Source organism: Schistocerca americana, chromosome 1 (genome assembly GCF_021461395.2).
Source record: "Schistocerca americana isolate TAMUIC-IGC-003095 chromosome 1, iqSchAmer2.1, whole genome shotgun sequence".
In the NCBI taxonomy this organism is placed as follows: domain Eukaryota; kingdom Metazoa; phylum Arthropoda; class Insecta; order Orthoptera; family Acrididae; genus Schistocerca; species Schistocerca americana.
In genome coordinates this window covers 153,146,677-153,174,590 of record NC_060119.1, presented here as the reverse complement: position 1 = coordinate 153,174,590, position 27,914 = coordinate 153,146,677, and the positions used below count along the sequence as shown (strand labels likewise).

Below are 27,914 nucleotides of genomic sequence, written 5' to 3'. Positions count from 1 at the left end.
GTGTTGACCAAACGACACAGTTAGTTAAGATTGCAGAGGGCACAGCATCACAGAGTATTCACCGCGGACCAATAGAAACATATGGCCTGTCGAATAAATCGCATTTCTTGTTACAACAGGTCGATGGTTGGATCCTTACTCTGACATCCAGACACGAAACGTGCACTGAACCACAGATGCCTTGTGTGAAGAGGTAGATTAAGTTGGTCTTCCACTAGATTTGTAATGGTAATAAAAGGCATCATGATGGCTGTGAAATACTTGAACATTACGGACCACCTTCATCGCTTCATGCTTGAAGTCTCACCGTCAGGTAATGACATCTTCTAGCAGGATAACCGTCTGTGTTGCAAAGTCAGAATCGTGCTACAGTGAAATAACACTGTCTTGTCCAGTTAATGTGTCTGTCATGTATCCATTGGAACACACATCGGGAGCCAGCTGTGTGCCAGTAGATAGCCGTCTCTTACTTTGCAGGAATTGCTTCACCTGGGCGTAGACATCTGGTGCCACATACGAGAGTAATCCCAAAAGTAAGGTCTCCTAATTGTTATAAGTACATAGACCTGTTTATTTCTACAGTGGTTTACATCAGTCTACAGCTCGAACATTGGGCTACTTTTCTATATAATCACCATTTCTGCCGATGCATTTTTGTAGACGCTGTGGCAGTTTTTGTATGCCCCGCCACCGTGCTGTTCAGAAAGTTATGAATCTCTTCTTTCACCTCGTCGTCGGAGCTGAATCGCTTTCCGGCCAAATGTTCTTTTAACTTAGGGAACAGGTGATAGTCACTGGGCGCCAAGTGAGGACTATAGGGTGGGTGGGTGATTGTTCCACTGAAATTGTTGCAAGAGAGCAACGATTTGTCGAGCGATGTGTGGGCGAGCATTGTCATGTAGAATGTGTACGCCGGTTGTTAATTGCCCGTTTGAGTTTCTTAACAGTCTCACAGTGCCTGTCAGCGTTAATTGTGGTCCCAGTGGGCATAAAGTCGACCAACAATACCCTTTTCCGATCCCAGAAAACGGTTGTCATGACTTTTACCGGCAGACACCATTTGCTTGAACTTCCGCGGCTTTGGCGAAGAAGAATGCCGCCACTGGCGTGATTGTTGCATGGTCTCAGGTGTAAAGTGGTGTGGCCACGTTTCGTCACTCGTGACAATTGAGTCCATAAAGTTGTCCTGCTCGGCTGCAAGGCGGTGAAGAAATGCGCGGAAAGCATCGACTCGTTGCCACATGTGGTCCTCAGTCAGCATACGTGGAACCCATCTTGCGCACACCTTCCTGTAGTTCAATCTTTCCGTTAAAATTCTGTGAGCGTTGCTTCGGGAAATCTCAGGAACCAACATGCAGAGATGATCCAGTGTGATCCGCCGATCTTCACGCACGCTTTGCTCAAACTTCAACACTGTCTCCTCAGAAATTGATGGTCTCCCGCTCCTCTGTTCGTCGTGAATTTCGGACTGACCAGCTGCAAACACTCTACACCACTTAAGAACATTTACGACATCCACACACGACTCACCGTACACTTCCGTCAATTGGCGATGGATTTCAATCGGTGCAGTGCCCTTTGCGTTCAAAAACCGAATAATTGCGCGCAAGTCGCACTTGGCGGTAACATCAAACGGGAGCTCTATTCTCAACGGCTGCCAAGCCAAGACTGAGCCCCTCAGAGCGACGTGTGCTTGTTTACACACAGCGCGTGAAGCACTCTTCATAACAGTGTGACCAACTGCCACACGAACATAGTTCTGTATTTATAAAAAAAAAATACAGACCTTACCTTTGGGATTACCCTCGTACTTCAATGACTTATAGAAGCCATGGTAATCAGAATCTCTGTTGTACTGTCTTTGAAAAGTCGAACAACACGCTGTTAAACATGTGGTCATAATGTTTTGGGTCATCGGTGTAAAACTGCAGCTCGAGAACAGCCTCTGTAATTCATGGCCCCTATCACATAGTGTTGCACTGCGACACGACACAGATTTAGCATCTGCTTGAAGAACAGTTACAATTAGCTTGACATAACGTGTCTGAAATGTGTGCGTTAGCTTTTCAATGTGTGTAAATATTTCATTACTGGAAGTACATGGTGAGAGTAAATCCACTGGTATCTGCGTTAATATCTTGCACTATTACGGCATGATCTTCATACAACTGACGGAGTTTTCTGATCACCTGTTGGGAACTACTACAGCTGCCTTTGAGGATCTCCTCTTCGTTATGGTTTACGCTGTTTAGGCGTGTTGGAGATTCTTCCTTGGTGCAGAGTGCACTTCCTGCACTCATTGAATTTCTGTTCTTCCGTTGGCTTCTGTAATTCGTGTAGCAGCGTCAGGATGCTCTTTGTGTTCAATTGTGGTGATCGTAACGACTGATTGCTGGGTTGTGAGTGAGTATGAAAGAAACAACGCAGACATGACTTTCTATGATCAAATGCCATGCGTTGATATGTGGTAAGATTTGTTTAATTTTTTTTTTTTTGGGGGGGGGGGGATTTGAGGTCCACCAGTTACGCAAAACACCGTTTATCTCAGTACCAAAACATGTTTCGGCACCACTGTGCCATCATCAGTGGGTTTTCGTCTTTATATATTCTTTAAATTTGGTGAGCATGAATTTTAAGGACCACTTTTGTGTTAATTATTACAGGTAGCTTGTCATGATGCGGAGAATGGAAGTACTTGCCACACGAAAACACGACAAGCTACCTGTAATAATTAACACAAGTGGTCCAGAAAATTCATGCTCACCAAATTTAATGAATAAATAAAAATGAAAACCCACTGACGATGGCACAGTAATGCCAAAACGTGTTTGGGTACTGAGAAAAACGGTTGTTTTGCGTAACTGGCGGACCTCAAATCCCAAAAATTTTAACTGCAAACACGGCCAATACAAGGAGCTGCATATCAAAAGATGGATATCTGTTTGTAAAGTTGTTGTAAATCAGATTCCTCTTTTTTGCATGCGTTTTGGCTGAGTGCGTTACGCTTGCCTGTGCAAGATGGAAGAGTCGCTGTTTTTAACTGAATTCGGGGAAAGTGAAGATAACGAAATCTCACTTGGGTGGCACACACGCACTTGATGCCTTAAGATGTGTGTAGAGTAACCAGCTTCTCTATTCCAGAGAAACTTAACGTATCACTATAGCTATCATACAAACGTTGAGGGTCTATTTGTGTTTTATACTTCTACAAAGATATAGGATTAATCACTTTGGGTGGCAGCGTCCAGTATTTGTTTTCAGTTGACAGGAAGAGATGGCATTTCAGCAGAGCTGTCTGTCTGAATGGCGACATCAAACAGCTGTCTTTTTGCTAAGCACGTGCAAGGCCTTTTTAAATTTACAGCCAGTAGTTCTTCTCTTAACCGCTTAGATGGCGATTTACGCTTCCTAGATTTGAGTCCAGTATTTTCTGCATCTGCTAGTTCATTCATGGACGGAGTACTAAGTTAGTGTGATTCTAAGTAGTCTGTCTTCTGTCAGTATTGTCAATAGCATTTGTTAGGTAAGACAAATCCTATTGTTCACTGTGCGTTTTCCCCTGCTTTTTGCAGGGTAGGCAGACAGCTAGACTTCCTTCACTTTCTTTTTTCCCACAGGTCCAACATATTATCTTAGCCTAAATACAGAACATACACACGTCCATAACCAAAGGACTTCAGACGTGTAATTATCATAAAGTAATCGTCAACAGATACTGCAGGAGACTTCCGTTGTTCAACCAATCTCTTTCTCATAACAGTAGACACTTATGCCACGTAATGTAACGTGGATTTTCCTCTGACGCATTTCATAAATGAAAGGGAAAAATCATTAAAATCTTCTCGACCCATTTCTCTGTCAAAAATTAGCTCGTATACATCTGTAATTGGGCATGCTAGTGGGAATTTCGTAAAGGGTGACCGACGGGCTATTTTTCTACAGTGGCTCACTGTTGACCTGAGTTTTTAAATTCTCATGTTCGACTAATGTTTTGCAGTCCTGTATATGGGCCACATACCCTGTTAAGACGTTCTTAGTAGAATGAATGCTGTTTCTTATTAGTTTCTCATTTTGTGGATCTGCAACTTTAGAGGCGGCTTCCCTGTTTATCTTTGTGGTTTTCCTCATTTTTAGTTTTATTAAATACCATCATACGAGGTGTATGAGAAAAGTAACGAGATGAATTTTTTTGGCTACCAAAGCTTTTATTTTTGTCAAAAGTATTGTGCCCTTCAAAGTAATTCCCTCCGGCAGTTATTCACCAGCGGAGTCGTTGTTTCCAGTCTTGTTAGCAGCGCAGATAGGCTTCAAAAGCTAAGACATTTAACATGTCGGTCACATTTATTTGAATGTTCGTCAGAGTCCCGAAATGAGTGCTTTTAAGATATTTTTCAATTTCTGGGAAAGAAAAGTCAGGACATTTCAGATCCGATGGATATGGGGGCTGTGGAACAAAAGCAGTGCCTTCAAGTGGCTGTGTGACATGGGGCGTTTTCATGGTGCATCATCCACTTGTCTGCAACGTCTAGTCTCACTTAATTCACACCTTTCCTGATACTTTGATGGATGTCTTTACAAACTCTTAGCTGACAATCTGTCCTATAGGAACAAATTCTTCATGCATGATACCACTACTATCAAAAAAGCAAATAACCATAGAAGTTAGCCTTGACAGTACAAGCTTGCGATCTTTAACAATTTATGAGTTATTTTAAAAACACTGGTAACAACCTAGCCAGATAAAATTTTTCACCTACAGCCTGAAGGACTAATATAGAAAACAAGCTAAGACTGAAATAAAAGATCTCCCAAAGCAAAACCCCAGAAGGGCATATTTTTTAAAAAAAAGCAACAACCATTAACGCCTGAAGGGTTGTTTTAAAAAAATATCACTGCCGCAACGAATACCACCTGAACGGCTGACTTTTTTTTTTTAAATGCAAGTAATAGCGGATAACTCCTGAAGGGCTGATTGTAAGAAATACCAACCTAAAGGACCAATTAAGAAATGCAATTAAAACAATTAACTAGTATTTGAAAAGTTAGTTTTGGAAAGTTAGTTTCGGGAAAGTTGGTTTGGGGAAAGTTGGTTTGGGGAAAGTTGGTTTCGGAAAAGTTGGTTTCGGAAAAGTTGGTTTCGGAAAAGTTGGTTTCGGGAAAGTTGGTTTCGGGAAAGGTTTGTTTCGGGAAAGGTTTGTTTCGGGAAAGGTTTGTTTCGGGAAAGGTTTGTTTCGGGAAAGGTTTGTTTCGGGAAAGGTTTGTTTCGGGAAAGGTTTGTTTCGGGAAAGGTTTGTTTCGGGAAAGGTTTGTTTCGGGAAAGGTTTGTTTCGGGAAAGGTTTGTTTCGGGAAAGGTTTGTTTCGGGAAAGGTTTGTTTCGGGAAAGGTTTGTTTCGGGAAAGGTTTGTTTCGGGAAAGGTTTGTTTCGGGAAAGGTTTGTTTCGGGAAAGGTTTGTTTCGGGAAAGGTTTGTTTCGGGAAAGGTTTGTTTCGGGAAAGGTTTGTTTCGGGAAAGGTTTGTTTCGGGAAAGGTTTGTTTCGGGAAAGGTTTGTTTCGGGAAAGGTTTGTTTCGGGAAAGGTTTGTTTCGGGAAAGGTTTGTTTCGGGAAAGGTTTGTTTCGGGAAAGGTTTGTTTCGGGAAAGGTTTGTTTCGGGAAAGGTTTGTTTCGGGAAAGGTTTGTTTCGGGAAAGGTTTGTTTCGGGAAAGGTTTGTTTCGGGAAAGGTTTGTTTCGGGAAAGGTTTGTTTCGGGAAAGGTTTGTTTCGGGAAAGGTTTGTTTCGGGAAAGGTTTGTTTCGGGAAAGGTTTGTTTCGGGAAAGGTTTGTTTCGGGAAAGGTTTGTTTCGGGAAAGGTTTGTTTCGGGAAAGGTTTGTTTCGGGAAAGGTTTGTTTCGGGAAAGGTTTGTTTCGGGAAAGGTTTGTTTCGGGAAAGGTTTGTTTCGGGAAAGGTTTGTTTCGGGAAAGGTTTGTTTCGGGAAAGGTTTGTTTCGGGAAAGGTTTGTTTCGGGAAAGGTTTGTTTCGGGAAAGGTTTGTTTCGGGAAAGGTTTGTTTCGGGAAAGGTTTGTTTCGGGAAAGGTTTGTTTCGGGAAAGGTTTGTTTCGGGAAAGGTTTGTTTCGGGAAAGGTTTGTTTCGGGAAAGGTTTGTTTCGGGAAAGGTTCGTTTCGGGAAAGGTTTGTTTCGGAAAAGGTTTGTTTCGGAAAAGTTTGTTTTTAAAAATTGTTGGTTTTGGAACGGTCGTGTTTGGAACGGTCGGGCTTGGAAACAGGCCTGAAGGTTTATCTTATAAGGTATATGAGTAATTAACAAGACACTTGAAGTTTAAGAAAGGAATCAGTCATAAGTAGGCTTCAAAATTTCCTCAGATTAGAATTACAATCGGCAATAAAATAACTGAAGATTTGGTTCTCAATTCTAAATCAGTGTGATCTCCTTCAAAATTGGCTCATTTATGACCTGACCCGTACACTACAGACGGCTCGCAAACCACAAGTTTAGCGTGGGAGTGTCCACAAGTCTGCAACAGGCTAAAACATCCAGTTGCCATCCGGTACTGAGAAATATAGTAACAGAAATGAGAACCTAGCCAGATAACATTATTTAAAACTTCCGGGCTGAATTGCCGTGGTCTATATATAAAACTACTTTTCCTTCCTGACGTTTCGTTGCCTACTGCTGGCATCTTCCGAGGTGAGTCGGCGACTGGCTGCTAGGCGCTGGAGGTCCCGCTTACATAGAGCGCTTGGATGGCGCCACCACTCATCACGTGCTTTCGGCTTTAAAACTATCTCTGGCTAGTGCCACGTCTCTCGATTACAGATAATCTATTGTCACTTTGTTGGTAAAAGGTCGACCACCGTATCTTGTCTAGTTTTAATCCTCCTTTTTTTTAATTAAAATTATTTTCGTTCCTGTAGATCTCTATAGCATCTCTATACAAGCGGGTATAATAATGTGAGGTCCTAGCAAAACACATTGGTAGTCCTATTGGTAACATAAGGCTGCGTTCACACTGCCGGCCGGGCCGGGCCGGGCCGGGCTGATGCGTACTGGCTCGGCTCGTGCCTAGCCAGCTCAGGCCGACGAGTAGTGCATTCACACTGCGCGCCGCGCCGAGCCGGGACGGCGAAATGGGGGAAAAATCCACTTCTCCGATTTTCATGTTTTAAAAATTCTTAGCGGTATATAAGACTTCGCCACATCGTTTTATGAACTTATTTTCTCCTTAAAAGCGTTACTTACGTCGTGGAAAAAGAAAAAGTCTACTTTTCGTTTCACGTGATTTCTTAGTTTCGTAACGCTTCCCAACGGATTTTGAAGAAAGTATGCGACTAAAAGATCTGATTTTTGTACACGTGGTAGTATAACATCTTAGCTTCGTATTGAATCATTTATCTTTCCGTATTTCTTAGCAGTCATTGTGAAATGATGCTATTTGTCAACGTTGTGCACTTGATTTACAAATCTTGCAGTGAAAAAGTTATGTAGCGGGTAGCTTACTGTTAGATCCGTTTTGGACCATACATTGTTGGGAATGAAATGTAGCTAAAAGTACCAAAAAGTTTTTGAAATGATAATGATACTGATATCTGTCTCTGGTCACAAGTAATGCGAGCTATTCAGTGGCGTCAGTGCCGCGTCCGCAAGCCACGGAGTTCGCGCGGTTACGGCTTGGTTTAGTACATGTACAGGTAGAAGCGTCAATGACACAGGTCTGATAAAATTTGGTGTAAAACTAATCACAAAAACAAACTGGAGATTTGTGATACGTTTACTGCAGAAACTGAAGCGCAATTCTGTAGTCTCTTTGTCTACTTTGACAGAAAAAAATAATGGAGAGTTAATGAAACTACTGTAGATCGACACAGATGTGCGTTTCATTGTTCTTCATTGTTTTTTTCCTTCCTTGGCGGGCTGCGCTGCACCGTCAAGGTAATCCCCACCCTTTGGCTAAATGGCTGTTAGTTGCCGAAGGCCAAATAAATAAATTGAAAAAAATCCCCACCCTTCGACAGCTGACAAGCAAGTCAGTAGAAAACGCAGCTGCAGTCAACAGTTGCTCGCCTTTAGCTAGTCTGTGCTGTCGTGTAGAACAATGTCTTCACTCTTTTATTGGTATTGTTTTGACTCTGCAGTAACTCGTCGAGTTTTGAAGTACAGAAGAACTAGGAGGTTATGGATTCATCCCATAAATAGCGACAGACATTTAGGAGAGTTTTTTTCTTTACATGAAGAACTTAAAAACTATCCTGAAAAATTTTATTCATATTACAGAATGAATCATAATACATTTCAGTATGTGCTGCAGAACATTCAAGACAAAATTTCGAAACAGAACACAAACTTTCTTTACATGAAGAACTTAAAAACTATCCTGAAAAATTTTATTCATATTACAGAATGAATCATAATACATTTCAGTATGTGCTGCAGAACATTCAAGACAAAATTTCGAAACAGAACACAAACTTTCGCAGAAGTATAACAGCAGAAGAGAAATTGTGTATAACGATAAGGTAAGATTCGTTAGTACACACTTTTTGGTTTGCAGTAGAACTTTGTGCAGCATTCACTACCTCCAATTAATTGTAGTCATGCTTTTGTATTTTAAATTTCACAAACGCTTACGTCTGAAGGGAAGAGAGTTTATGGGACTCCTGAGAATCATTAGTAAGTAATTAGCTTCGTCATTTTGGGTAATGTCTTGCTTTGCCTTCAACGAAGAATCGCAGATACACTCCTTCAGAATTTTCCAACTATTTTCTTCTTTTTTCTTCATGATGCAGTGGTGATGGTTCATCATGTGGACCCACTGATGACCTCACAGAATTCTTTTCATTACCTTGTAAGATAGACAGACTGATATGCCCTTTGACTCAGTGGTTCTATTTCCACTGGTAAAGAACTGTGCATAGCTCTTGGAACTTAGGAAAATCATATGTCAGAACAAAGCCCGAGTGGAATTGCATTTTAATATACTATTCCCTGGACCACATGACTTTATTTTGCCAAGTTATACAAGTTATTCTCTGTAACTGTCTCTCAGATCTTTGCATTTCGATTTCATTATTTTAATTGAAAGAATGTAGAAGGGTGCAAGAAAATGTCTCTTTAATTATTTATTGTTGTACAACTATGAAATGACATGGACTAAGTAAATATCTACTGTGCAAACAAAACTGTAAAACTTCGCCCAACACCACACTTGAGTAACACATTTTACGATTTTTTTTCTCAGGTATCTGTCCACTGGCATCTCCTTTCATGCACTAGCATCGTCATTCCGATTAGGAGTGTCCACCGTATCAGTGGTGGTGAAAGACGTTTGTATGGCCATATGGGAGTCACTTGCTCCCATTCATTTACCAACGCCAACTGTTTCTCGATTTAAAGAAATTGCCAGTGAAATGCATACGAGATGGGGATTCCCAAACTGTGTTGGATGTATAGACGGGAAGCACATACGTGTCCAATGTCCTAAACTTTCTGGCAGCATGTTTTACAATTACAAACAGTATTGTTCGATTGTACTCCAAGCAGTTGCTGATGCAAATTACAAATTTATAGCTGTAGATGTTGGTGCCTAAGGTAAACAGTCTGATGCAGGCGTGTTTAAAGAAAGTCTGTTATATAAGAAACTTATAAATGGGGAGCTGTTATTACCGCCACCAACAAGACTTGAAGGAATGTGTCAGGAACTACCGTGCGTCATTTTGGGAGATGAAGCTTGCCCCTTATTAGAGAATTTGATGAGACCTTTTCCTCGCAGAAATTTGGACAACGAGAAGACTCTATACAATGCTATGCATTCCAGAGCAAGAAAAGTTGTTGAATGTGCATTTGGTATAATGACCAATAAATGGAGACTACTGAGGAAGGAAATTGAAACACCTGTCGATGTAGCTGATCACATAGTCAAGTGCATTTATCTACTTCATAATATTGTCATTGACAGAGAAGGATGCAATGTTGAAGCTGAAAACTTTTGTACCAATGCTGATATGCAGACAGCTGGTGCCACATTCCACAGAAATTCCACATTACGTTCGAAAACTGTCAGGAACACTTTTGTTGAATATTTCGTTAAAAATGCAACTTAAAATAATTAAAAAACCTTTCAAAAATAAATTTTGGAATTGAAAGTACTTAGCTATTTACTGTATTTTTTGTATCTCATTCCACTGTAAATAAAACAAATAAAATTATAAAGGAAAATAATTTATATTTGTGCGTACTATCTGAAACACACTCCTTGGTTACTTCGTTCCATAATCTGGAAACTGAATCATTACTGTCATACTAGCCGAATTTCTGATACCAAATTGATGGACAGAAGTTAATGTCATGTATACGTTATTCTGCATCCATTAAAGTAAGAACATCGCAAAAAGATGTCACAGACAACAGCTTATAGTAACGTGCCACAACATGACTTTACAATGCATTGTCATCTGGTAGGGACACATTTCCGTCCCTCAGTGACACTCATATCTGCCTCCGTTTACAAGTAAATGCGAACTATTCAGTGGCGGCAATGCCGCGATCGCTGCCAAGCTATTGTTGTAAATGCATGTAGATTAAATAAATGAAATAAAAGTAATTTCGCATGTATCATTATAATAAACGTAATTTTTCCTCACTGATTGTGAAATGTGAGGTAACATCTTAAAACAAAAGACGTGTGGAGTCACACTTGTGATGAAAGCAGAAGGGAGACGTGTGATGCGTGTAGTGCAGAAGCTGTAGTGCTGCTCCACAGGCTCGCGCCTGCGGTCGGCTCGCGCCGGCAATATTAAACACTCGGAATGTCGTCGGCTCGGCTCCGGGAGGCTCACGCCGTGTCGGCGCGGCCCGGCCGCCAGTGTGAACACCGCAATTCAAAACCATGTGTTTGATATCGAAGCGGGCGGCGGCCCGGCCAGGCTCGGCTCGGCCCGGCCGGCAGTGTGAACGCAGCCTTTAGGCTCTAACTAAATGTAAGCACTTGAACGAGCCAAGAATAATAGTTGCTACTAATCTCTGGGACCACTGAAGGCGGATACGAAGAAAACAGGTTTCGCATCTAGTGGATGAGGTAATTGTGAAATTCCATGACATGAAAAGGGCTTCTTTGAAAGCTGACCAACCTTCAATTTCTGCGACTGTAGTACGTAAGTTGAAGTGTTTTCTAGAAGACACGCTGCAATCGCTGTTGACGATTAAGCTGCCAGATACCGCACAACCTGCACTACATTTACCAAATAAAAAACATAGGCCTAAACCCAGTATCGAACCATCGACCTGCTGCATGCTAACCCAAAAGACTATCCACTGCATCAGCCGTACAGTAAGAGGACTGTGTGCTCACAAAGACACTTACCATACATGTGGTTACAGTGTTGCCAAATTGCCACTCTTTAACGTCCTTTTTCTGCCGGATGTACTCGCCGGATGAAATTTTGTGAGATTTTTTTTTTTTTTTTTTTTTTTTTTTTTTTTTTTTTTTTTTTTATCGCTGGCATATGAGGAGTTGCGCTGCGAAGCCCGAATGAGCGAATTTCACTTCACCCTGTATATTGTGTTCAGGAAGCTGAGGCAGGCTTGCAGGAATAGATATGAAGGGCGTTCAGTATGTATTGCAACTCTTCTTTTTTCTAAATGCAGGTTGGTTTTATTCAGAATTCCAAAACACCATATTATTTCCCATTCTTATGGCTACTTAACCCTCTTTTTCACCATAACCTCCGTTCAGTGCGATGGCCTTAAGCCACCTTACTGGGAGGGTCTGTATGCTCACATGGTATCTCTCTTCTGGTCGACATTGGAGTCAGTATCTTGCTGCATCAACAACCTCCCCATCGTCCACGTACTTCTTCTCACAGAGTTCCTCATTTATTCTGCCTAAGTGATGGAAGTGGGAAGGTGGGAGACCCAGGCTGTAGGGTGGATGAGGAAGAATAGTGCAGTGCAGTTCTATGAGCCCCTGTCCAGTGTGTCAGCTTGTGGGAGGCCTTACGTTAAAGGAGGAGGAGGAAGAGCTTGTTTGCATTTTTGTGTCCCTGAAGAATTTCTCGAGGGTAGCACAATATGTTTCAGAGTTGATCGCTGCACTATGAAGGAGGACATCAAACAGAGTAACACTTCAGAATCGCGGAAGTCCGTCACCATGACTTTATGAACTTAGGGTGCGGCTTTGATCTTTCACTTTGCAGGAGAGGTGGTATGGTACCACTCTATGCACTGATGCTTCGCTTCCGATTCGAAGTGATGAACCCACGTTTCATCGCCTGTGACGATGTTCGACGAAAACTTGTCACTATCAGCCTCGTAACGCACAAGTAATTTCGCACGGATGGTCCCTCGTTGCTCTTCATGGTATTCTGATAGGCGGCGGGGAACCCAACGGACACACACCTATGAGTACCGCAACTGGTGTGTCGGCGGTATCAACAGTCTTGCAGCTGTGCACCGAGGTCTTTGTGATCTGTCGATCATCTGGAATGAGGGTATCCGTATTTCCAACATTGCAGCAGTCACAGCTGTGTGCGGCCGTCCGGCAAGCGGGAGACCGGACAGGCGAACTTATTGCGACGACTGGTGGCTCGTCCAACAACTCAGCGCGCTTTTGTTTACTGCCCGGTCTTCGTAGGCACTTTGTAAGTACCTAAGATGCTCTGCGAAGCTCTGGTTTTCCACTAAAAGGAACTCAGTGACAACTCTGTTTCGAACGCATCTCTGTTACAGACGCCATTTTGAAGACTATGAATAACGCCACCTTCTATCGGAACTTCATGACATGGTAAGGGCTGAAGCACGAATATTCCTCTGTTCCACGACAAATTGAGCATTTGTCCAACCGAAATTAGCGGAGAAAAAAGTTACATTACTTACTTAATGCCCCTCATGTAATGGTAGTTCACCAAAGTGCATTAAATAATAATTTACTCTGAGATACCGGTTTCTCCGACACCATCAGACACATGATAGCCAAAAGAATGTAGTTAAAAAGTGTGTCAATGTGTGCATGCATGTACAGGGATGTAGGCTTGGCTAAGCGAATGTTAAACTGTGCTCAAACATTTTGTAGTGTATGCATCTTTTGGTGGCTGCACGTGTATGTGTGAATGTGTGATAATTTGCAAGTGCCCCCCCCCCTCCCGTCACACACACACAACACACACAACACACACACACACACACACACACACACACACACACACACACACACACACACACACACATACACACACACAGCACGAGTCACGTAAGACGTAACACCCGTTTTATTTCGCGAATGATTTCAAGTATCAAAATGTTATTCCACAATTAATTATACCCCAAGTGGCATGTACTTCGGTACGTGATAAAGAGCTTTAACTATCTTATCGATAGAGATATTGAAGGAAGAATATTTTTTTACTTTCTTTAATGGAATGATATACGTTTTTAACGGCATCCGAAAGCGATTTAGGAGAAGAGTACAGTAATATAATATTAGTTAATGTTGAAGCTCAAACTCTTCGCAAAAGAATCCGAGAAATATTTTAAAAAGGAAAGGCAAGTCGGCTGGAATCGGCTGTTGCATTGTAAACACGCTCACGCCAGGCTACGTCGTTGTATCAAGCATCCCGACCGTGTACTTGTCTGCACGGCAGAAGTAGCAGGAACTGTGTCGTCAGTCGGCAAATCATTTCTGCTTCGACGTTACTTTCATGCAGAGATGAACACCAGTGAGAAGAAGTTTTACGTCCATACATCGAAGGTGGCACGCGAGGTATTGTCGAGAAGTGTGGGATCAGCTACGGGAGTGTCATTCCCGTTCGACGTAAATTCCAGCTTTATTACCTGTCACTACACCAGGCATTCGGTGGACGTCATTCCGGAAGTAGTACTGTATACAGTTTTGTTGGTTTACTCTTGCGGGACAACAACACAAAGTGTGCCATTTAGCGATAAAGCAAGGTTTACGAACCATAGTGATGTAAATGTAATAATGGGCAGCTGAAAATCCACCCATGCTTCGTCAGCTACAAGAACAAAGACTGAGAAGCGTAAACCTATGGTGGAGCGTCGTAGTAACTCATGTGTGGGTCTTTGCTTCAGCCCAGGAATGTTCAGTGGATATATGTATGCACACTGTGTTCAGAACATTATATCTGTTTATCTGGAAGAGATATCACTGGATAAGCGACAGTGTATGTGGTTACAACACGACGGCTACCCAGCTCATTCTTTCCTTGTTGTAGGGCAAATACCGACAAAAATTCCCTGGCTATCTAATAGGACGTAATTCTGTGGTACAATGGCTGACCAGGTCTCTAGTTTTGCTTCCTCTTGATTTCTTTCTATAGGAAGCACTGAAACATGCAGTCTATCATGAAGCCACAACTACGCCAGGCTATATGTAGTGTCGATTTGCCACATATGCAACAAGGTGCCATTCAATGTACTTTCACCTGTTCATATGTATCTCGAACAGTGACTACTGATGTGTGTTGCAGTGTAAAAGTACGGTTTGTTAAAAAAACATTTTGTGGTGTCATATTGTCAGCCATTCTGAATAAATTGCTTAGTTCATTTGCCCTCCTGCTGGTGTGGGGCTTAGATTAGGCCTGAGGTATTCCTGCCTGTCACAAGAGGCAACGGAAAGGAGTGTCACGTTTTGGCCTTTACGTGATGCTCCTGTGTCTGGCTTCACCTCCATTCTCCTAAATTTTCCCGAAGAGCGCGCCAATTCGAAAAGGGCGCCTTACACGATGCATCATGTCCTTCATGTCCATTATGTGCTGTCCTCCCACATCCTTCATTGATGTGGATCTACACTTCCTTTCATTCTCTAGCTGTTGGGGTAGGTCACCCTCCTGGGTGCGTTTTCCTCCATCCCCTGTGCAGTACTGATTACTGCACTGACGATGATAATGGACTAGTATGCTTGTTTGTACCTGATATCCAGCATGGTAGCCAGTCTGCTGTGGTGGGGCACCATGTACCCTGTTGGTTGTAGCCCCCTGACCGCACAGGGATTGCTCTGCTGATGCCTGTGCCGTTAACTCCCCATGTATGCCAAGAGGTAGATGCCTGTCACCCTGGGGCATTGAGACTCTGAGCAATGGCCATCCTGCCAGGTGGCCTTTGTTGTGGCAGGGTGGCGCCCGTTGGGAGGGCCTCTGGTCAGACTGGGTGGCATCAGGGCGGATGACATGCCATGAAGCGTACTACTCCATCTCTTGCTGGCGACGCAACGCCAGCAGTCTCTAAGCGGTCAATGTCTAATTATAATGCAAAAACGTATGACCCCCAAATCGTCCCCTTCCCTGGCCACACCATGGGAGGAGTGTCAGGCTAAAGATGGCAGCGATTCTTACTCCAATACCTCATATCTACGAGGGTTCGTGGGGCATCCTTCATGTCGTCAAAGCCTCTGTTTATTGTGGAACATTTAGAGGACAAGTTTGGGGAGGTGGAGGGATTGTAGAAAAGGCGATCGGGCTCAGTCTTGATAAAAACAGCTTCCTATGCCCAGTCACAGGCACTACTCGCCTGTGACAAGCTGGGAGTGTCTGTGGTTGTATCACGAACCATAAGAGCTTAAATATGGTCCAGGGTATTGTTGTGACTGGGGAAGCCCATCACATCCCAATACTTCATGTGCCCCACCTCTCATCTGTGTCAACTGCAGAGATCACCGTTCCCCTTGCTCACCACACTGCAGGATTCTCCAGAAGGAATGGCAAATCATAGAATAAAAGATCCTGGACCGACTGATCTACACAGAGGCTAAAAGGAAATTTGACCATGTACATCCTGTACCTCAGACATCTTACACCGCCACTATGAGAACAGTTCTAGCCCCATCTGTTCAGTCAATTCCAGTTGGCTCTCAGAGCGATACGACTACTCCTGCCCCCTTGATAGTGGGGGGGGGGGCTTTTCCCTCCCTGTTGCTCGCACACCACCTACCTTGGGAGCACTGCCTCCCCCCCTCCCCCCGAACCATCTTGGACGTTCGTCACCACTTCTCAGTTAGAGATGCGTAAGTCTTCTTCAGCTCCTTTCAGTAGGAAGGCGTCTCTTGGCTCACTACCTCCCCAGTTTTCTACTAGTGGAAAAGATGACACCCACCAGTGGCTGAAGCACCAAAAAGCAGCTGGTTGTAGGGCATCACGATCTTCCTCAGTCCTGGAGGCCGAATCAAAGAAGCCCTCCTAGTCAGAGAAACGCAAAGAGCAGTGAGAAAAATCAAAAAGCAAGACCCCCTAAGAACAAGGAAATTGCGGCGGTGTCACCCACACCACCACTACTTAAAAGCTCTGCATTTGAAGGTGAGGTGGAGATTCTGGCATTCACTGAGGACCTAGATCTCGCTGGGCTCTCAGATACAATGGATAAAGACTGCTCAGGTACTAAGTGGCAGCAGGTGACCCTGAGGCGTAAACTGGCTCATTTGGCGTTTCATGCCTTCCCTGCCTCACGATAACGTCATCCTCCAGTGGAATTGCCACTGTTTTTTCAACCACCTGGCTGAGCTACAGGAACTGTTTAAACCTTACACTTGCTTTCTTCACTGCCCTCCAGGAAACCTGGTTCCTGGCAATGGGGATCCCTACCCTTGCGGCTATAGGGGATATTACAAAAACAATAGTGAATATAATAGAGGGTCAGGTGGAGTTTGCGTCTATGTCGTGAACTCAGTATGTAGTGAACCTGTGCCCCTTCACACTCCTCTAGAAGCTGTGGCTGTCAGGATAAGGACAACAATGGAAATAACTGTCTGTAATGTATATCATCCTCAAGATGGTGTGCTACCCCTGAACATCTTCGCTGCACTGATTCAACAACTCCCTAAACCTCTACTACCTTTGGGAGATTTTAATGCCCATAATCCCTTATGGGGTGGCACCATGCTTACTGGCCAAGATAGAGAGGTCGAATGTTTACTGTCTCAGCTCGACCTCTGCCTCCTAAATACTAGGGCTCCCACACATTTTAGTGTGGTTCATGGGACTTATTTGGCCATTAATTTATTACTTTGCAGCCCAGGACTTCTCCCATCAGTCCACTGGAAAGTCTATAATGACTTGTTCTAGTGACCATTTCCCCATCTTCCTGTCACTCCCTTGGCGTCATGCACATGGACTCTAAGAAAGGCAGACTGAGAAACTTTCACCTCTTTTATCTCCATTGAATTTCCTCCACATGCTACCAACGATGTGATCGTTGAGCAAGTCACTAGAACGATCGTTTCTGCGGCTGGAAACGCGATCCCTTGCTCCTTAGGGTGCCTCCCGGCGAAAGACAGTACCTTGGTGGTCGCCAGAAATTGCCGAGGCCATTAAAGAGCGTAGGCAGGCTCTACAGCGACATAAGCTTCACACATATCTCGAGCACCTAAGGGCTTATAAATGGTTCCATGTCCACGTTCGCCAGCTTTGTAAACAGGAGTGTTGGGAGAGGTACGTCTCGACCATTGGGTTCCATACGTCAACTTCCCAAGTCTGAAGATCAGACGTGTTTTTGGGTAGCAGACCCCAACAGGTATCCCTGGCATTACCGTCGATGTCCGTGTAACTTACCGACGCAAAATGGATTGCCAAGCACTTCGCTGAGCACTATGCTCGAGCCTCTGCAGCGGAGAATTACCCCCAGAATTTCGCGCCCTTAAATGGGTGATGGATGGGAAAGTCCTCTCGTCCACTAGAAGCCATAGTGAACACTGTAACGCCCCATTTAGAGAGTGGGAGCTCCTCAGCGCCCTTGCACATTGCCTCGACACAGCTTCTGGACTGGATTGGATCCACATTCAGATGATTAAACATCTCTCGTTCAACTACAAGCGATATGTCCTCGTCTTCTTCAACCAGATCAGGTGCGATGGCGTCTTTCCATCGCAGTGGCGGGAGAGCACAATCATTCCAGTGCTCAAACCAGGTAAAAACCCACTTGGTGTGGATAGCTATCGCCCCATCAGCCTTAACCAACGTTCTTTGTAAGGTGCTAGTACGTATGGTGTGTCGGTGGTTTTCTTGGGTCCTGGAATCACTTGACCTACAGGCTCCATGCCACGGCAGTTTCCGCCGAGGTCGGTCTACCAACACCTTGTTGCCATCTTTTCTGATTTACAAAAAAAGCTTAAGACATGACCTGGCGACAACATATCCTTGCCACGTTATATGAGTGAGTTCTCTGGGGCCCACTTCAGATTTTTATCCAAAATTTCCTATCGATCCGTACTTTCCTTGTCCAAATTGGTGCCTCCCATAGTTCCCCTCATATCCAGCAGAATGGGGTCCATCAGGGCTCTCTATGCAGTGTGCATTTTTAGTGGCCATCAACGCCCTAGCAGCGGTTATGGGGCCGTACGTCTCACCTTCTCTGTATGCAGACGACTTCTGAATTTCGTACCGATGCTCCACTACTGGTGTACCTGAGCGACGCCTGCAGGGAGCCATTCACAAGGCACAGTCGTGGGCTCTAGCCCACAGCTTCCCATTTTCATCCGCAAAGTTGTGTGTCATTCACTTCTGTGAGCGTTGTAATGTTAATCCGGAACCAGAACTTTATGTTAATGACGATCCACTCACTGTAGCGCAAACGTATCGATCCTCAGGACTGGTTTTCGACGCCTGATTGACTTGGCTTTCTCAACTTCGTCAGCTTAAGTGGAAGTGCTATCAGCACCTCAACGCCCTCCGTTGCCTGACCAACGCCAACTGAGGTGCAGATCCCTCTACGTTACCAAAGCTCTACAGAGCCCTTGTTCAATCCCGACATGACGATGGGAGTCTGGTTTATGGTTCGGTGGCGCCCTCAGCGTTGCATTTACTCGACTCAGTGCACCACTGTGGAGTTCCACTAGCGACAGGAGCTTTTAGGACGAGTATGGCGACCAGCATCCTGATGGAGGCCAGAGTCCCTCCACTGAAGTTTAGGCGTGCACAACTGATCGCCAGTTACGTTGCACACATTCGTAGTTCTCCTGCACATCCGAATTACCGTTTTGTTTTCCCAACCACTGTGGTTCATCTCTCGCATCAGCAGCCCCGGTCAGGATTCATGATTGTGGATCGTGTCTGATCGCTTCTATCTCAACCGGAGTCCTTCTCTTTACCACTTCTACTCGAGGTCCATTCACTACACCTCCATGGTGTAAACCTCGGCCAAAGCTTCACCAAGACCTTTAAATGGCCCTAAGGACCCAGTTACTTCCGCGGCTCTCCGCTGCCACTTTCTTTCGATTCTTGACGTTTTCCTGGGCTATGGAGTGGTTTACACCGACGGCTCAATGGCTGATGGTCACGTTGGCTTCGCCAACGTTCAGAGGCCTTGTTGAACCCCATTCCTTGCTCGATGGCTGCAGTGTTTTCACTGTAGACCTGGTGGCTATATCTCGTGCTCTTGAGCACATACATTTAGGCCCTGGGGAGTCGTTTCTTCTGTGTACTGACTCCTTGAGCAGCCTACAAGCAATCGGCCAATGCTACCCTCGCCATCCTTTTCTAGCGTCTGTCCAAGAGTCCACCTATGCCCTGGCATCTATGCCCAGGCATTCAGTGGTGTTTGTCAGGACCCCAGGTCACGTCTGAATCCCAGGCAACGAACTTGTTAACAGGCTGGCCAAACAGGCTACATGGAAACCGCTTATGGAGGGCGGCATTAAAATAACTGACCAGCATTCTTTATTACGCAGCAAAGTTTTTCGACTTTGGGAGGCAGAATGGCATAGTCTCAGTATGCACAACAAACTGTGTGCCATTAAGGAGACTACGAATGTGTGAACGTCCTCCATGCAGGCCTCTGTCAGGTACTCTGTGGCTCTCTGATGACTCTGCATTGGCCATGCTTGGGCGACATATGGCTATATGCCAACCTTTTGCACCGTGAAGACCCACCTCCGTGTCGGTGGGGTGCGCAGTTGACAGTGGCCCATATTCTTTTTTACTGTCCTAGTTTAGCAGACAACGACTCATTTGCTGATCTGGTTTTAAATTTTATACGTGAGGGTGGGTTTTATCACTTGATATAAGTTTCAGTGTAGGCCCTTTGTCCCTCAGTGCCCTCCACCCTTGTGCTTTTATGGTGGAGGTTTTAATGTGTTGCAGAGTGACTGGCTTATCCTTTTATTTTCGTGGGCAGCCAGCCACGGTAATCTGCTCTCCCGTTTTACTCTCTTCTACCAGTTTCTTGCGTCTCTTTGTTTTACTTGGCCTATTTTGTTCCTTGTAGTGTTAGTTGGTCTCCTGTCGTCCTTGTGGTTTTTCCTTCTTCTCGGTATTGTGCTGTGTGTCCTGTTTGTTTTACGTCTACATACATACTCCGCAGTCCACCATACGGTGCGTGGTGGAGGGTACCTCGTACCACAACTAGCATCTTCTCTCCCTGTTCCACTCCCAAACAGAACGAGGGAAAAATGACTGTCTATATGCCTCTGTACGAGCTCTTATCTCTCTTATCTTATCTTTGTGGTCTCTCCGCGAAATGTAAGTTGTCGGCAGAAAAATTGTACAGCAGTCAGCCGCTAATGCTGGTTCTCTAAATTTCCTCAGTAGCGATTCAAGAAAAGAACGCCTCCTTTCCTCTAGAGACTCTCACTCAAGTTCCTGAAGCATTTCCGTAAGCCTCGCGTGATGACCAAACCTACCAGTAACAAGTCTAGCAGTCTGCCTCTGAATTGCTTCTATGTCTCCCTCAATCCGGCTTGATAGGGATCCCAAACGCTAGAGCAGTACTCAAGAATAGGTTGCATTAGTGTTTTATAAGCGATCTCCTTTACAGATGAACCACATCTTCCCAAAATTCTACCAATGAACCGAAGACGATTATCCACCTTCCCTACAACTGCCATTACGTGCTTGTCCCACTTCATATCGCTCTGCAATGTTATGCCGAAATATGTAATCGACGTGACTGTCAAGCGCTACACTACTAATGGAGTATTCAAACATTACAGGATTCTTTTTCCTCTTCATCTGCATTAATTTACTTTTATCTACATTTAGAATTAGCTGCCATTCTTCATACCAATCACAAATCCTGTCAAAGTCATCTTGTATCCTCCTACAGTCACTCAACGACGGCACGTTACCGTACACCATAGCATCGTTAGCAAACAGCTGCACATTGCTATCCACCCTATCCAAAAGATCACTTATGTAGATAGAAAACAACAGCTGACCTACCACACTTCCCTGGGGCACTCCAGATTGTACCCTCACCTCTGATGAACACTCACCATCGAGGACAACGTACTGGGTTCTATTGCTTAAGATGTTTTCGAGCCACTCACATGCTTGGGAACCAATCCCATATGCTCGTACCTTAGTTAGGAGTCTGCAGTGGGCACCGAGTCAAACGCTTTCCGGAAGTCAAGGAATATGGCATCAGTCTGATACCATTCATCCATGCACATGATATCATGTGAAAAAAGGGCGAGTTGCGTTTCGCAGGAGCGATGCTTTCTAAAGCCGTGCTGATGCATGGACAGCAACTTCTCTGTCTCAACGAAATTAATTATATTCGAACTGAGAATATGTTAGACTCCTGCAACAAACCGATGTTAAGGATATTGGTCTGTAATTTTGAGGATTCTTTATTCTTTCCCTTGAGGAATTGTTACAATTGGAACAAGGACCGATGATCAAGTAGTTTGGTCCGTTTCCCCCCTTTTAAACAAACAAACCAACCAACCAACCATTAATTCACTTGAAGTGTATTCCATGTAAAGATAATTACGATTAGTGTTTATACACACAGTTATCCGAGAGCTTCTCACAAGAGTTTTGCTTGGCGATTTTTACACTCCAGTAGCTGACTCTGGCCACATTGCTTTCCAATTTTAGTACGTTTCTCGTATTTTTTGGTGTAGAGATTGAGCCACAGCGTTAACAAACTGTATATCACGTACTCGTATTTTCATCTGTTTTCGGTTACTGTTAAAAAGTGTATCATATGTAAAAAATCATACTTGCTTCAATATCTCAATCAATAAGTCCTATAAGCTGGGTGATTCTTCCACTGTGTACAAACTCCAGGGATTCATTTATGAGAAGATACGGAACAAAAAATTGCATAATGAACTTACGTCCGAAAATTTATGGTTATTTTATTCAAATGTACTCTGTTACGGAGACTACAGCCTAATTGGCGCTGTACCATGCAACCACAGTTAAAATATTTGTTGAAAACAGTTTCCATGTGTGTACGCGCCGTAGCATGTTGTGGCTGTTGATATACTTTCCGGGATGTGAGGTTGTGGTCGAAGAACTTTTCTGCTCATTACGTTTCGTCCAGAAATTCGCTGGACCTCCTCAGAGGCGCTGCTCCGCTGAGTCTTGCCGACTGACTGGTCGGGTGTCTGAGAGCGACTTATATATTGTGAGAAAGGGGGCGTGGTTCAGGTGACACGTGATGAGCAGTGATAATCCATAGCAAAGATAAGGTTGACTATCGATTACCACCTTGTCAAAGATTAAAGTTGTTAGCAATTTTGTAGAGCCACTGATAATCCATAGCAGAGATAAGGTTGACTATCGATTACCACCTTGTCCAAGATAAAAATTGTTAGCAATTTTGTAGAGCCACTGCCCGCAGCTCGTGGTCGTGCGGTAGCGTTCTCGCTTCCCGCGCCCTGGTTCCAGGGTTCGATTCCCGGCGGGGTCAGGGATTTTCTCTGCCTCGTGATGGCTGGGTGTTGTGTGATGTCCTTAAGTTAGTTAGGTTTAGGTAGTTCTAAGTTCTAGGGGACTGATGACCATAGATGTTAAGTCCCATAGTGCTCAGAGCCATTTGAACCATCTTTTTGTAGAGCCACTGTCCATATATCGCTAAGTTTCATAGCCTCCTCTTTCCTATTAAAATTATCGTGATGTTTATAAATTTCGATAGCTTCTCTATATAGCCGTGGATAGTAATTTAACGTTGTAGATAAAACTTCGGTATCCGAAAACTTCACTTGGTGGTTGCCTGGTTGAAGAGCATGTTCCGCTACAGCTGACTTTTCTATTTTTCCAAGTCGACAAAGACTTTTATGCTCTTTCAGTCACGTGTTTACGCTTCTTTTGGTAGTACCAATGTAAACTTTACCACAGGTACACGGAAATTTTATACACACCACATATCGACAGGGGAGTGCGTTTATCCTTCACAGATCGTAGTACTTGACTTAATTTCTTTGTTGGTTTAAAGATTGGTTTTATGTCACGTTTTCGTAAAATCTTACCGATCCGATCTCTCACTTTTTTAATAAAAGGGAGAACTACTGTATTTTTCTGTCGTTGTGGTTCATTCTTATCTTTTGGGTTTCTGTTCCTTGGACGCAAAATTCTATTTATCTCTATCTCTTTACAGTAGTTCTCCCTTTTATTAAAAAAGTGACAGATCGGATCGGTAAGATTTTACGAAAACATGACGTAAAACCGATCTTTTAACCAACAAAGAAAAGAAGTCAAGTACTACGATCTGTGAAGGATAAACGCCCTAACCTGTCGACATGTGGTGTGTATAAAATTCCATGTACCTGTGGTAAAGATTACATTGGTACTACCAAAAGAAATGTAAACACGCGACTGAAAGAGCATAAAAGTCTTTATCGACTTGGAAAAATAGAAAAGTCAGTTGTAGCGGAACATGCTCTTCAACCAGGTAACCACCAAGTGAAGTTTTCGGATACCGAAGTTTTATCTACCACATTAAATTAATATCCACGGCTATATAGAGAAGCTATCGAAATTTATAAACATCACGATAATTTTAATAGGAAAGAGGAGGCTATGAAACTCAGCGATATATGGACAGTGGCTCTACAAAAATGCTAACAATTTTTATCTTGGACAAGGTGGTAATCGATAGTCAACCTTATCTTTGCTAAGGATTATCAGTGGCTCTACAAAATTGGTAACAATTTTTATCTTTGACAAGGTGGTAATCGATAGTCAACCTTATCTTTGCTAAGGATTATCACTGATCATCACGTGTCACCTGAACCACGCCCCCCTTTCTCACAATATATAAGTCGCTCTCAGACACCCAACCAATCATTCGGCAAGACTCAGCGGACAGCGCCTCTGAGGAAGTCCAGCGCAGTTCTGGACGAAACGTAAGGAGCAGAAAAGTTCTTCGACCACGACCTCGCATCCCGGAAAGTATATCAACAGCCATGTCCCCCGGTCGTGAAAGCCTTCATTCTACAAGTAGCATGTTGTCTCACACGATCACATGAGCCAGGCTGTTTCCAAACAGTGTCAAAGACAGCATGAATACGCCGCTACACTGTCTCCTCATCAGGAATGGACTCTGCATACACAACACCTTTGAGATGGTCCCATAACCAGAAATCGCTCGGGTTGAGGTCCTGTGAACAAGCAGGTCATGCTACTGGATCGCCCTCGTCCGATCCATCAACCAGTGAAGACACAACTGAGAAGCGTCCGGATTTTAAAGGTGAAGTGGGTTAGAGTACTGTCATGTAGGGGTCACATAACCCTTCGAATCATCAATAGCTCCTCTTCCAGCAGAGGAGGCAAGGTCACCTGCAAGAAAGTCTGAGATTTCCGGCCCGTTAGGTGACGTAGAAGGAAGACTGGTCCCACTATAAAGAGGTTCCAGCTGCACCCGTGCTGATGATTCTGCCACCATACAGTTGGGATTCGGCATACAATCCCGCAGATGACTGTTACGAAAGTTGAAGATACCACTCGGTGTAAAGGTGGCCTCATCTGTGAATAGGATGGATGACATCCCGGAATCATGGGGAGCCTAGTGAAGAAACCAGTGACCAAAGTGATACAGATGTGAAAAGTCTGTCGCTAGTGAGCGCTGCACACACTGTAAGTGACGTGGTGGGTAACAGTTGGCATGGAGAATGTTCCACACGGACGTCGGGCGGGTCCACTGCTTAGTCATTTTCTTCGACGTCTGGTGCCTTTTAAGACTTCTTGCTTCCTGGAACGACACTCCCTCAGAAAAAGGGCGAAACACGATTGCAAACACTAAATGCTGTGGCTGTTGTCAGTGGGGATAGGTCTCCTCATACAACAATGCTTCCCACAGCCCATTGTCATTTGCCTTTGCGTAGGTAAACACCACTTCAGCAATCTCTCAATTCGAATACGGAATCATTGTGTACGACGCTGTATCACATCCACTACAAGGTGAGTCAACAAGAGAGGTGAATCGGACACAAGATTATCAGTGTCTGTGGCGAGAGAGGGTGCTAGGGCGTGACTATGAGGAACGTTACCAGCAGATGGGGCGTACTGGAACTATGGCTGCATGGTACAGCACGTATTCGATCGCAGTCTCTGTAACAGTGCGATTAAATAGTCTCTAGCATGGAAACCATGCATTACCGGACGTAAGCTCAATAGGCTTTTTTTTGTTACGTATCCTCTCTGTACAGAGTGGAAAAAATAACTGTGTGTGTGTGTGTGTGTGTGTGTGTGTGTGTGGTAGTGTAGAGTGTAAGACTCTTTTGCCGGCCGTTGTGGCCGAGCGGTTCTAATCGCTTCAGTCTGGAACCGCACGACCGCTACGGTCGCAGGTTTGAATCCTGCTTCGGTTATGAAAGTGTTTGATGTCCTTAGGTTAGTTAGGTTTAAGTAGTTCTAAGTTCTTGGGAACTGATGACCTCAGAAGTTAAGTCCCACAGTGCTCAGAGCCATTTTTGGAAGACTCTTTTATGTTTCGCACAGGAGCGGTTTAGGAGAGGAGGAAACCAGGAGACTGATCGAGGCGTCTGAGGAGGGGGATGTAGAGGAGCTGCTGGAACTCACCGCGGCAGGGGCGGATGTGAGGACGAGGGATAGTGATGGGATGACCGCCCTGCACTTCTTTGCAGAGATGGGATACGTGGAGGTAGTGAGGAGTCTGGTGGAGCGAGGCGCAGAGGTTGACGCCAGGAACAGCAGCATGGAGACGCCCCTGCACTTCGCTGCAATCGGTGGCCATTCACCTATTGTGCGGCTGCTGGTAGCGTGTTCCGCTGACGTCAACGCAAGGAATTGTTACGAGAGAACACCGTTGCAGTTTGCTGCGTGGCATGGGTACGAAGAGACGGCAGCGATTCTGGTGGAGGCTGGAGCCGACACGGAAGCTAGGGATGAAGATGGGAGAACCTACCTCAACTGACAACCAGGAGTATGGATGCCATCATATAACTAACAGTTCAATGAATATCTATGATATAAAACAAATGATGCTTCACTACATGAGTTTTCATTATTTTTAAATTAAAGAATAGAAAAAATTTCATTTCTACCCATCATTATATGGTCCATACAAATGCTCTAGCAACACCTCAACTAGTATGAAAATAGGAGATATCCATAAACAAATGTAAATAACTTTTCATTTGAGGAAACCGACTAAAATAAAAGGTTTTTTGAGGGATCTTTGCAAAACTCAACAATTAAAAAACACTCATTTTATTACCGATAGACACCAGTCCTGTCTGAAACTTGAATTTCTTCCAGTGTGCAAAATATACAAACATCTAAGATGATAATGAAACCAGGTGACATTTTAGACAACCGCCGACGCGTCAATTGGTGAAAACCCAGTTATTTTCAAGGCGCAAATGGAGAAATAACGGTTGTTTCAAGTAGGACACCTGGCTGATTTCCTGTAAGTTGTTTCAAACGATCTCCTGCATTACTTAATTACTGAAATCTGCTTAGTAAGAGCGTGTATAATGCAATGCTAACAGAATGTAAACTGTAGCTGTCCCCAGAAGATTACTATGTAAGACAAATGGTTCGAAACGTATTATGCTTTGAGCTCATGCTGAATTTACTTTGTCTGCAGTATAGATGTGCACCAGTCTAATTACACTGGTAGCCATATTTACACCACACTGTAGGTGTCATCTGCACTGGTCCCAAGGTTTACAGTTGAAGTGCAGCTCTACAAAAGTCGAGTGCGGGCTGTAATTATTATACGGCTGTTATGGTAATGTGTTGACGCGGAACCGATTTACGCCGGAAAACAAGTTTCATTTGTGGCCACAGGAGAAAATCTGGCGCTGTACACTATGACAGTATGATATACAAGACGTCATTTGACAACCCTTAAGGTGATAGAACGGTGTGGCTATCGAGAGGACGGACTGTGTGCTGTTACTGAAACTATTTTATGTGAATGGGAGCAATAACAGTGCTGCATTGAGAGAGTAACACTAATTGAAACAGATGAGGAGAGGAGCGATGTTATTAAATGGCTGAAAGAAGATAATGAAATTCAAAAACACAGGTGAGCTTGGTGTGGTGCATGGAATAGGAAAGCGTCGTATCTCAGAGGAAGTTAGTGACGAGGCTGCTGTTGCTGTAACTTACCATTCATCACAGACCCAGGCTAATGCTACCGCTCGTACAGTGTTTCGACAACCATCCATCACATTGTCAACTCTACAGAACGTTTTGCGCTCTAGCTCACATTCGTACAGGTACAGGGTCCAGACGGTGCAGCATCTGCAACCTCATGAACCGCAGCAATGTTCTGAATTTGCTGTTCGGTTCCGAGCCAGATTGAAGTAGGTGACAGGTGTCCAGGCAATATCCTATGGAGTGATGACATGTTAAACAGGTTGCAATGACACACAGAGCTGCTTAGTTTTGGGTACTATTAAACTGTGTGTGTGACTTTCGTCATTTGCACGGTAGGTGTCGCTGCAATCGGCAAATAACTCAATTGAGTTCCAAAACGGCTTTATCTAGAGAAAATTGCTCTGGATCAGAAAAAGAAATCCATATGTATTCAGTAATCGCGAAAAAAGTATGGTAGAGATGTGCCCTCTCACCAATGGGGCATTTGTTTATAAGAATTATTTAATAGTACGCGCTCAAAAATGTATCCGCCCACTTCGAAGCACTTTATTGTGGGCGCATTGAATAATCGACGCAGCTGAGAAGTGTTTCCTACGTAATCAGTTGACATACATTGGTGATATGCT

At 44.1% G+C, this 27,914-nt stretch overlaps 1 protein-coding gene across 1 annotated transcript in view; it reads left to right on the top strand.

Moving 5' to 3' along the window:
• Nucleotides 1–26,218, top strand: part of LOC124623128 (speckle-type POZ protein-like) — a 44,488-nt gene extending 18,270 nt beyond the window's left edge. Inside the window, exon 3 of the mRNA XM_047148922.1 lies at nucleotides 25,660–26,218. Within this exon, the coding sequence (XP_047004878.1) occupies nucleotides 25,660–26,095 (436 nt within the window). The 3' untranslated portion in view covers nucleotides 26,096–26,218. The remainder of the gene's footprint in view (nucleotides 1–25,659) is intronic.
• Nucleotides 26,219–27,914: the final 1,696 nt, after the last annotated feature.